Source organism: Etheostoma spectabile, chromosome 15, assembly GCF_008692095.1.
Source record: "Etheostoma spectabile isolate EspeVRDwgs_2016 chromosome 15, UIUC_Espe_1.0, whole genome shotgun sequence".
Lineage (NCBI taxonomy): Eukaryota > Metazoa > Chordata > Actinopteri > Perciformes > Percidae > Etheostoma > Etheostoma spectabile.
Window position 1 is genome coordinate 3,129,675 of NC_045747.1, and position 12,275 is coordinate 3,141,949.

General features: G+C 40.3%; 1 protein-coding gene across 1 annotated transcript in view; it reads right to left on the minus strand.

Annotated features, from left to right (window-relative positions):
- Positions 1-11,986, minus strand: part of baiap2l2a (BAR/IMD domain containing adaptor protein 2 like 2a) — a 15,066-nt gene extending 3,080 nt beyond the window's left edge. Inside the window, exons 1-12 of the mRNA XM_032537605.1 lie at positions 11,769-11,986; positions 11,105-11,180; positions 8,764-8,850; positions 7,500-7,561; positions 7,322-7,393; positions 6,992-7,072; positions 6,771-6,902; positions 4,871-4,969; positions 3,778-3,847; positions 2,496-2,679; positions 2,313-2,378; positions 852-993 (exon numbers count right to left, since the gene is read on the minus strand). Coding sequence (XP_032393496.1) covers positions 852-993; positions 2,313-2,378; positions 2,496-2,679; positions 3,778-3,847; positions 4,871-4,969; positions 6,771-6,902; positions 6,992-7,072; positions 7,322-7,393; positions 7,500-7,561; positions 8,764-8,850; positions 11,105-11,180; positions 11,769-11,822 — 1,125 coding nt within the window. The 5' untranslated portion in view covers positions 11,823-11,986. The remainder of the gene's footprint in view (positions 1-851; positions 994-2,312; positions 2,379-2,495; positions 2,680-3,777; positions 3,848-4,870; positions 4,970-6,770; positions 6,903-6,991; positions 7,073-7,321; positions 7,394-7,499; positions 7,562-8,763; positions 8,851-11,104; positions 11,181-11,768) is intronic.
- Between the last annotated feature and the right edge of the window lie 289 nt (positions 11,987-12,275).

A 12,275-nucleotide genomic window follows, 5' to 3' on the forward strand; every position in this document is an offset into this window, starting at 1 on the left:
TGTGTGTGTGTGTGTGTGTGTGTGTGTGTGTGTGTGTGTGTGTGTGTGTGTTCTATAGTGTTCTGTTAATGTTTTGGGTGTGCATTATGTTACCTGGGTTTTAGTTGGTTGATGGTGTTCATGTTTAGCTATAAATACTGTTGTACAATGACGGAGACCCGGGTGGGGACTGATGGAGTCGGGACAGTGACGTAGCATTCAGACTTATATACACAGTCTGGATATAATTACTCTATTGAAATGTCCAATAATTGTGTGTGCATAAGCAGTATGTTAAAATCTTCACTGAGCGAATGTATTAGGTACATGTTCTTAATGTTAGGTTGTCATAAATACAAACAAATCACACTAAAAGAATAACACTGGCGCATTTACAGAAATGTTCATTAATGTGCATTGTCCTAATCAAATAAAGAAGATAAATAAATGAACAAATAAGGAAGAAACAATATTTAAATACTTTCAATATTTCTGCATTATTGATTAATATCCTCATCTTTTGTATTTATGTTCCTTTGCATGTTAAACTTAACATGCTTACTTAAGTCAACATGACTCCAGAAAAAATAATTTGAGTGTAGGATTTTTAGTAGTAGCCACTAAAAAACTTGATTTATCTACTGCAAAAACTTACCACTTTGTGTTAATTCAACTTACCTTGTTTAGATTGTGTAAAAACTTAAATGGTTTAAGATAACTGGTGTGTTATTACTAGCATGTTTCTAGTAAAGTTAACTAATTTGGACTTTTGAAAAATACTGCACTGTCAATTTGATTGATACATTCTATTTATGAAGAGTCAGAGAGAGAATTGATTGATAATAACTACACTGATGGATAATCAGCCATACCTTGTTTTCTGAGTGAGACTGTGTGATTGGTCGCATCTCAGTCTGTTTATTTGAAGATAGAGATGGAGGAGGCGGAGGGGGCGGGGCTGCTGGTTGGTCCAGCAGGTTGCTCATGCTGCTGCTGCTTCGCAGAGAGGAGCTTCTGGAATTACAGAAACATTCTGTTGGGGTATTTTTATTATAAAATAAAATATTTATATAGCATACACTTCAACTCATTTTGATTTGTTTTAGGTGGGCCTTTCTTAAAGCTAAAGTGCGTAGTTTCTGTCGCCCCCCATGAGGTATTCTAAGTAACGACAACAAAACTGTCGGCGCATCCACATGACACAAGCCTTCCGTGATCGCGCACCACCCCCGCCCCTCCCCCACACAGTTATTTGTAGCCAAGGAGGACACGGAGGATTAAAAAAACATGGTGGACTCTTCAGAAGAGGTTATCTTCACTTCTTCTTCGTCTGAACATTCTGCAAAAGAGCTGATAGTCTTAATTAGCGTTTTATCAACTCATTTGGCAATGGCTTGAATGTAACAGACGTTCATTAATATCAAAAAGTAACACACTAAAGCTTCTATTTTTAGAACTCCTGCCTGCTTCTTCAAACTTATTAAGTAAATACAAGCCCACTTAAAAAGATCCAAACTATTCTTTCCACATTCACATTGTAGGCATTTAACTGTGCCATGTGTTCACAGTGACTAAGTTTTAGTTTTAACTTCTTACTGGTTTTCCTCACAGCAATGGGTCACCCAAATACCTTAAATAGTTATTATTCCAGGTCTGAGCTTCATGCTGACCCTCTTTATTAAATATTGGGCCCATAAAACAAAAAGGGCCGGCCTGGGGGAGCTGGAAAATATACTCTGTGTCAGGTTTGACAAGCAAACATCATGCAGAAGGTATTGGATAAAGTCTCTCCATCCTTACTTCCATTCTTTCGCCATGCTGCAGTACTGTATAATAAGAGCCAGTGAACTATGACAACACATTTCTTTAACAGTCTGCACTTAGTGTGATGTGATGTTATTTAACCCTTGTGTTGTCCTCGGGTCAAATTTGACAATTTCTTTTTAAATTTTTAATACCAAGAACTTGGCTTTCTTTCAACAATATTGCCTAAAAATAACATGGATGCCATACAATGTTCTTCAGGTAAAATGAATGATTACTTTCATTGAATTTTGGTTGTTTTACTGAATTGTATGGCATTTAAAAAAAAGTGACCAAAACCTCGGAACAAATGACACAAAAAAGCGCCAATAAGCGCCGAAAAAAACAAGAAATTAATTGTTTTTGTATAATGTCATAACATTTAGGTTTATTGGCTATGAATTTAAAACAAAAAGTGTAGAAAGAAACGGCAAACACATTGGAAAAAGCGCAAAAAGATGATGTTTGATAGGAAGACAACACAAGGGTTAATAGTCCTACTTGTTGAATACATTTGATTGGATGCTTACCCAGAGCTGGTTGTCATTGGAGGATCATCCATTGCTTCCACATAGGTGGCTGGAAACCATCCCTGCCTGAAAACGAAAGAGACAGAAAGTAAAGATGGGGGTGATGTTTTGCATCTCTCTGAGACAGACAGACAGCTCCACATTCACACAGACACCCACACCTCGCGAGGACACATCTCTCACCGGGAACTGCTGTCAGCCCGTCCAAACAGCCAGCCGTTCTTGGGCTGTTGGACCAGCACGGTAATCCTCTCTCCCCTGGTGAAGGGCAGCAGGGTGGGGTTGGAGCCACCAGGCTGGTGGGCCGCCCTGGCCCTCATATATCGGCCTCCTGAGGAGCGAGAAATGCTTCCCTGGGGAGACGGCGCTGGAGAGATGAAAAATGAAACACTCAGGTGCAGAAATTATTGTTAAAGCACAAGTTAGATGATAAAGCAGCTGAAATTGCAAAGAAGGATCTCTGGTGAAATGATTAATTAAAAATATGAGCGGCCAGGATTTTTTTTCTTAATTTATTGCCCTGGTATTCATAACTCAGAGGGTTATCAGTCTACTAAATATCTTACTCTATGCATAATTATTTTTGCTTGGATGGCAAGGGGTGCAATTCGTTGCATTATACAGAGAGAGGGTGGCACTGTTTGGGCCAACAAGCCTGCTGCATGCAATCATTCAGAAGGGCAAACGTGGAGACGTGCTATTTAATATTCTAGAGATTGTTTATTGTCTGTTTTAGATACTTTGTTACTTTATCTTTTTTTCACTCTAGATAAGCGAGCCAAGTAATTAGACAGACTTTGTGCACACAAATGTACAAATGATGTGTGAAAAGTGTGTTATGTGCAAAATTGGGCAAGAGAGAGAAACAGAGATAAACAGCTTAAAGAATGATGAAGCGGGTGGTAGACTGGAGGCAAAATGAGCACTGATATGCAGATGGAGGCATCATGGACTGCACACTCAGACGACAATGAATATAACAGAAATATGTATAGGATCAACTTAACGTATGATGTATGGCTCCAAAATAAAATCTGAATCTTTTCATGATATTATTTTTAGGTGTTTGGAGCACTTGAACAGCTAAAAGGTTACCATTTTATATTATAATCATATGTCCAAACACAGTCTCAGTAATATGGAAGAGGATTAGGGACACATGCGTAAAAATGTATTTGAGTTTAAAGTCAGAATTCTGACTTAAACGAAAAAAATCGGAGATTAAAGTCTGAATTCTAACTTTATTTGACTGACTTTATTATTTATTGCATTTGTAGTGTGTGTGTGTGTGTGTGTGTGTCCTTATTCTCAGAATTCTGACTTTATACTTAGAATTCTGAATTATTTTCATAATTCTGACTTTAAGCTCAGAACTGAATACATTTTTTCACATGTGGCCCCAGTCCTCTTCTGCACAGTAAAGGGTATCCAAAATAAATGCAGAGTTTTGGAATGAAGCCCTCACCCCTTGATGGTATGTTGCCGAGGGGCAGCTCCTCTCTGCTCTTTCCCGTCTCCTCCTCCCTCACCCCCACCTGTACAACGACCAGATGCACAAACACAAACAACATGACCATCCGTTATCTGTTGTAATGTTAATATATCTTGTAAACCCCATGAATTACATCAATCATGACGGCAAAGGTCACATCTGAACAAACAAACAATAAAGAAAAGCAGCACCCAAAGATGTTTTGGATACACTGAATGAGTAATGTATGTCTGTTCCAATATCTGTCTAAAGCGGCTCCCAGGCTTCTCTTTGTTATAAGCAACAGATAAATCCCACTTCAGACCAAAACAAATACAAAATCCATGTTAATCCCCGGACCGTTATTACAGCAGGATGTGGGATCTGTGGAGTTCATGAGCACGTCACCTTCCAATGAGGAACAGACTGAGAGGGACAGGGTTTTATCTCAAGAGCATCTCTGACTGGTGACTGCAGGCTTCATACAAAACAACCACATAGTTTCAGTTTGTGAATAATCCATGGTGTGCTAATCACCAAGTCTTGAGATACAGACAATTCATACTCACAGACTTGTGTGTTTTATTCAGATGATAATATAATATATAAGTATAATATGTAAGGTTCAGTTTTGAGTTAAAAATAGTGTTTGCACAGACAAATATGTATATAGCCTTATCACAATCACATGTTAAGTTATTTCCTGCCAGACTATGTGTAATCTCTGTCCTTCTATTTCCTTCAAAATTTTGCTCTATTACTGTAAATCAGGCTCCAACCAGCAGAGGGCACCCTGATAACACAAATACGATTTCCCCACAACACACTGCCTTTGCATAATTATCATCAACATATTTGATGCACAAACTCAGACAATTTAAAACAAAAACATGCAAACAGGGGTTTGACTGGTTTAAAATCTCTTATCCATTTCACAAGATATTTGCCCAAGCAATACGTTTGTAAAACAGGATTATATTGCAAGAGCAGCATATTGTTGGAGTTATGAAAGATTCAAATGCAACCCAGCTCAGATCCTGCCTAAAACAAACAGTAAACACGACTGCTTTCTATAAACTGAACTCACGGAGTTGTTCAATAAAGCGGGTCGCCGGACCTCAGGCGCTCTGGTGGCATCCGTCTCCACCGTCCAGGCATCAGCCCGCTGCTGGAGGGGACCTCCTGTCTGCCACACACACACACACACACACACACACACACACACACACACACAGGTATACAAATACAATAAAGTCTCAGCTTGTGTTACAGCAGAAAATGAACACTTATTTGTTCAGTGCTGAGCGACAAGAGAAAAGACGTAAGCAGTTGTCCACATATGATAAACAGCTGCCTGCTATGTTTATCGCTAAAGGTGAGAACTGCTGTTGTTGTTGTTGTTGTTGTTGTTGACAAACAACTACAAACAATACACTGAGGAGGAGAATGCATACCAGGACCATTGCCATCTCTTTGTGTTTATGAGACATAACTCTGCTCAACAGGTTGAAGGTCCCATGGCATGAACATTTCACTTCATGAGTTTTTTTTTTAACATTAATATGCGTTCCCTCAGCCTGCCTGTGGTCCCCAAGTGGTTAGAAATGGCGATAGGTGTAAACCGAGCCCTGGGTATCCAGCTCTGCCTTTGCGAAAATGAAAGCTCAGATGGGCCGATCCGGAATCTTGCTCCTTATGATGTCATACGGGGCAAGGTTACCTCCCCTTTCTCTGCTTTGCCCGCCCAAAGAATTTGCCCCCCCTCTTTCCTCCTCAATAGCAAAGTAAAAATAGTAAAATTTTGATAGTAAACTTTTTATCTTCCAGTTTTTATATTTTACTCCGCAATTCAGAATTTTTATGTCATGATTTAGAATTATGAATACACTACCGGTCAAAGGTTTGGGTTCACTCACAAACTTCCATTCCACTCCATCATAGACAGAATACCAGCTGATCTGAGTGGTTGGCTGGTCTTTATTGCAATATCTGCATTGCCTATTACCAGCAATTATTCATCCAAGGTTCCAAAGGCAAATTCTGTTCACTAATCCAATATCATTTTAAAAAACTAACTAGAAAAACACGGGAGAAACCTTTTGCAATTATGTAAGCACATAATGTAATCTGACAACTGCTGCCCTGGTTAAAGAAACAACGCAACTGATCTCAGCTGGTATTCTGTCTACAATGGAGTGCAATGGAAAGTGACCCCAAACTTTTGTATCTGTAGGGTATATAATATAGTATATATATATTTATAATAATTTCATTTCTTATAAGATGTTTGAAATTTGTATGTCTATTTTTTCTTTTCTGGGTGGAAATCTCCTTCCATACTTGTGGATTGGTAGATCATTTGTCTGTTATTCACCTTGATGAATTCTTTTAGACTAACAACATACACAATGATGATGCACAATAAGGAAAACATGTGGGGAATGTGTACAGAAATAGTAAGATGTCACAAGGTTACATTTATTGGAATGAGCCTTAGAACTACATTGTTCAAAAATGCTGTCACAGTAAGTATTGCAGTAACTTGAGTTTTTAGTTAGAGGGCTAAATATTAAACAAACAAGACGACACGTGTCAGCTCAGTCCTGAGCCACCGTACAGTCTCAAAGGGCTTCGCAACAGCCTCATTATGAAAACTTGGTTTGGGTTTAGTGCACCGACGGTGTTTAATGAGAACAGTAGAGTGGTGTTATAAAGAGTGAGCAGGGAGTCCAAAGTTCAAACAGACAGCCTGTGAGTGTGACATCAGTCCCGCTGAAGATCCTGAATGTGTATTTGCTGTTGGGCGGTTGACTCTGATAAAGTTCCCCTGCGGGAACCGATAAAGTCTCACATAAATGAATCACATTATTGCGAATGCTCTTTTGTGCGTCATTGTTCTTTTGATACGTCAAACCTGACCCACTTGGAAGTTGAAGGCCAAAACAAACCATCAAATATTGAAATGCTATTTGAAATAAGTTGTGTACCTTATTCATGAGGTGGGCGATGGATTGTATCAGGGCGCAGTGTTTCTCAGACAGGAAGCGGTATCGCCTCTCCTCCTCCTTCAGGGCCTCGGCGTGGCTCTCCCTGAGGAACTGCAAATACTCACTACAATCCTGAGGACACACATAATTGAAAGTACATATGTATTCTGTACAAGGACACACTGGTATGCAGTGGTGCTGAATGAGAGAAAGAGAGAAACCTGGTTGGGTCCTCTCCTCAGCTGTCTCTCCAGAGCCGTTGTCTGGTTGTGGACTTCCATCTCATAATGCTTCCTGCTGCCCTGCACAAAAGAGAATTCCCATCCCGTCAGTCAGTTCAGCCATCCAGGTAACAATTAGCAATCCAGTGGAAATAAAAAGGAAGACGTTTCTCCAATAATTCTAATTGCATCTTCACTTCTAATGATATATTCCCATGATACCCGGCAGCTATTCATTTGACATTGCTTCAGGGAAATAATTAGGAATTAACTGCGTGTCATTCTGTTAAAAAAAAATGATTTTTTGACCCTGCGTTGGCCCTCACTCACTGAAATGTAGTCTCTGTCCAGTCTGATGTTATTATCCATCTGCTGAAGAACCTCTATACTGAACCGACGGAACTGGAAGAAGACAAAATCTTATTAAACATTTGAGAAAAGGGCGCACGTAAGAGTTTGATCACACTCAACAAGTTGTGATGGACAGATAAGTGTTGACGTGACGTACTACTCCATCCAGCTCCCCAGTGAGTCTCCTTTGGCTCTCAGAGATCTCAATCAGGACGTCTCCTTTAACACAATTACATTATTTTTATTGGTTGACATGTTACTAGAATACAATAAAATGACATTGTGTGTGACATTTGTTCATTTCAATCTACTCATTAGCCAGTGATTTCAACACAACTACACATTTTAACACACTGCCACATTAAATACACACTTTCCCTCTTTCTCTCTCGCTCTCTCTCTCTCTCTCACACACACACACACACACACACACACACACACACACACCACAACAAACACAAACACACACACACACCACACACATAACACAGTACCTTGCAGACTCTTATACATGTTTTACAAATACATTGAATTGATTTTGAACTCATTTAACTTAGCACCATGGATGCTTTTTAACAGTATAAAACAATAACACACACACACAGACACACACACACACACACACACACACACACACACACACACACACACACACAATAAAAACATGCTAGGACTGACTTATACTTCTTCTAAGAGAACAGTTAGGTTGATAGTCAGATTGTGTCATAGTGTCAGATAGTCATAGTGTGTTTTTTGGTCTGCTTTGTGTGACTTTAGCCAAGAAGTGTTGGCGGTGTAGGTATCAGATGCCAGCAGGCAACATGAATAATAGAAAATAACAGGCAGCGGGCCGTGCTCCGCTCATTTAACCCAGCCACTCACACACAAGGGGAGTCATGTCAGGTTCTGTGGCTGGAGCTGAAGTTGTCCAAAGTGGATCATTAGAATACTCTTACATATTTTCCAAAAGTCAAACAAAAAAAAGTTCAACATGCTTTCTCCGGAATATCCTGTTTACTTTCTCCAGAATAACCTGATATTCAAATGATTTTGAGCGTTCATCAAATGTTTAGGTTTTCTCTTGCCCGTCGCTATGTCAAGCCCAATACAGGACTCAAGTCAGTTAAAAGTTTTGCAGTCCTTATAAGCGCTGAGTTAGATTCTGTAACATGCATTAATTCAAAGACTATTACTATTAAGAACGTGTAGGAAGAATATGCTATTCCCACATAAGTGATAAGGCGCTGCCAAAGAGGAAACTTTGGTCTTCATGACGCAGAAGATCACTGTTTGATTAGTTTAATAAATGGCCATAAACACATCAAAGACAAAAGGATCACACCCTGGATTGTAACACCTCGTTGGTATTTCCACTCAGTAATCATGAGACAAGCCAAGCCTGAATGTGTGTTCACACATACCTAGCGAACGGGAGGACGCGGTCTGAAAAGCCCTTTCTCCAATCTCTGAAAGTGCACTGAAGTAGTCCTCACTTGTCATAGCAAGAGCTGAAAGACACACACAAACACAATCGTCATTTAAAATGCTAATGCATTTGGTGCACTTGGATTCCCAGGCGTGGCACTACAAAAGCAGCTAAACAGAGCCATTCATTAAAAACAAATTCAATTATTCAAATTTCCACACACACAAGTATCTCCCAGTGATCATTTGGCATTATGGTCACGTAAAAAAACTCACAGTAAAATTTCTTTTGACCAGCAGTCCTTCTTCGCCCTCATTGCCACCTCCTTGCATTTTGACTTCCTGCTATTGAAACTGCTTTTTTTTTGTACTGTACTCCCTAGATGTTAAGATCTCCACCTTCCATTTATTTTACCATTTATTTTCATTTATGCAACATAAAAAACGCAGCAGCTTAATTCAGTCGTGGAGAATAAATACAGCTAAACTAGTCGTGCTGAGAGCCAACTGGCCTAGCTTGGCGGACTAGCAGTAAATTACATCTCATTACATCTACAATCTCAAGTTTTGACTCTAGGGAAATTCACAATTTGTTTTTATTTTAAATTGCATACCTTGGGTGGTCTGGCAATGGGAGACTACTGCTGCACCCTCCTGATTTTAGGGAAGTATACTGTATGTCAAAAGTGATCAAATGAAAGTTTGACCCCAATTAAATCACCAGCCTTGTGTGGCCTTGTGACTTGAGCGCGGCATCAGTTCCCTGAGCAGAGATGTTCAGGGATTTTAGACGTAACTGAGCTTTAGCTGCGTTTTTCCGCAGGTGAGAAAAACTTGGAGAGATGGAGCGTCTATAAGCAGCATCCACTGCCTGGATTGATAAATAGATTATTTTTTAAATTTAGGAGGAGAAGCTGCATCAGCAGAAACACTCATACATGTGTTCCTGGCCTTGGCTCAAGCCCATTAACACGTCATGAAGTTAGTGCTCTACCCTGAACCCTCGGAGCGGGCGCTTATTGCCTCTGTGCAGGTGGCAACATGAGACCTATTAATCTGTATTTTATATCTTCCGGTGCTTTTGGTGCAGCGATGCTACTATAAATCATTTGTTGATGCAGCAACACTGCTCGTGCATATATTAAACGCACATGTATAATGCAACATAATGTGTGAAAGCATCACATGTGAAACTGCTTCTGTTGCTGAATCCCATTTCCATGTCACATTTAATGCATTGCACGAGGATTAGAGGTGATTATCATGTGGACAATTAAGACATAAAATATAGACGCAATTACTGACTCAAATTAAAAATCCTGACCTCTCTTCTCTTTGTTAAGAAAATATACGGAGCATGCATATACATTCAAGACTACGTTCTGTATCTTCAGTCCCGGCCTCGGTCTATGGAAATCAGATACAGTTGTTTGTCTGATGATAGATTACAGGCCCATAATCTAGGCTGTAAAACAGCACCAGGATATTCCCAAAGCACATGGACTTTGGAATTAGTTCCAGTGAAATGGATGGCTGACAGCTCCCATGTTCCATTCAAAGCCATTCAAGTTTGTTTAGTCTTTTGCACTAATAAAGGTGAGTGTGTGAACACTATATATAGGTATATATTCACACGTAATATATACACAGAAATTCTGTGCGTGTGTGTCTTTTCTGTCCATATGTCTGTCTGGTTGTCTGTCGTTCCGTCTGTCCGTCTCTTTTTCTGTCCATTTGTCTGTCTCTCCGTTCAACCGTCTGTCTGTCCGTCTGCCATCTGTCTGTCTCTGTCTGTCTGTCTGTCTGTCCATCCGATCGTCTGTCTGTCTGTCTGTCCGTCTGTATCTCTGTCCATCTGTCTGCCTGGTTGTCTGTCTTTCCGTCTGTCCGTCTCTCTTTCTATCCATTTGTCTGTCTCTCTGTTCAACCGTCTGTCTGTCCGTCTGCCATCTGTCTGTCTCTATCTGTCTGTCTGCCAGTCTGTCTCCCTCTCTGTCTGTCTGTATCTCTGTCCATGTGTCTGTCTGGTTGTCTGTCTTTCCGTCTGTCCGTCTCTCTTTCTGTCCATTTGTCTGTCTCTCCGTTCAACCATCTGTCTGTCCGTCTGCCATCTGTCTGTCTCTGTCTGTCTGTCTGTCTGTCTGTCCATCCGATCGTCTGTCTGTCTGTCTGTCTGTCCGTCTGTATCTCTGTCCGTCTGTCTGTCTGGTTGTCTGTCTTTCCGTCTGTCCGTCTCTCTTTCTATCCATTTGTCTGTCTCTCCGTTCAACCGTCTATCTGTCCGTCTGCCATCTGTCTGTCTCTGTCTGTCTGTCCATCCGTCTGTCTAACCCTTACCCTGGAAAGCTTGGACGTATCTGTTACCCAGTGAGACCAGTTTCTGTAGACTTGGGTTGAACTCGTTCATCAAGCTCTGTTTAAGAAACACAAAGACATTTTTTTTGAAAGTCAGAAAAACTTGAAGAACTACCTGAAAGAGAATCAATAACAGTACAGTATGGAAAAGGGTAATTTGTAGCCTGCAATTTGCACAGCCCATAATAGCCCATATGTTTACAGTACATTTGTCTTTAAATTGTTTTAACCCTGTGCTTGTTGTTGTGTGTCTGTTGTAACTCTTGCAGCAATGTTACTCTGTGTCCAAAACAAATTTCTCCTTAGGGAGACTAATAAAGATGCTTTGACTTTGACTTTGAAAATCCATCTTTATTTCAATCTGTATTCATGAGCCCAAACTCTCCCTCCCAACGACGGAGCACAGACAACCTGAAGCAAGACTCAAGCTAAAGAAATACTCCTTGAATTTGAAACTGACTTTGGGAATTCACATCATGTTTGCTTGGCAGAAATTACATTCAAAAAGTTAGCGTGAGCTTCGCTCCTCAGACACCATGAAGTGTTTTCCAGTGTGTGTCTTGAAAAGAAATCACGACACTCTTTCTCTTTCCCACAAGTGAGTTTGTTGTTTAATTTGAGCCCGCACAAAGTCTCTGTCACTCACCGAGTAAATCCCCAAAGTGGAACGATGCAGCTGATCGCCATTCATCCCCGACATGTTTGTCTCCAGAACAGTGCAACTGTCAGTGAAACCTCAAGAGTGTCTGCGGGTCTTAAATCATCCAGCAAATGTGCCAAAGCCTCTGTGAGAAAACAGTTAACAGTATTAAAGTGGACGTGGAGCTTGAGGAGAGGAGGCAGTGTGTTGGTAACTGACACCACTGTGGCCTGAGAAAGACTGGAGTAAATAATTAAACATGGCTCAACCATAAAACACCCTGACATATGCTGTAAACCCTAACTGTCTGGGCGTGTGTGAGTGTGTTTATTTGCCCCATTGTATGTTTTATTCAAGACTATAACAAAGATCTGTTTTCATTCTGTAATGCATAAAACCATACATGTAAATCTTTAAAAAATGGGTTGTAAAACACATTCTCTAACTCATTTTTGCATGTGCTGTTCCTTCTGAAATCCATGTCATAACCTTGTTTTGAAAAGTGCTATATGA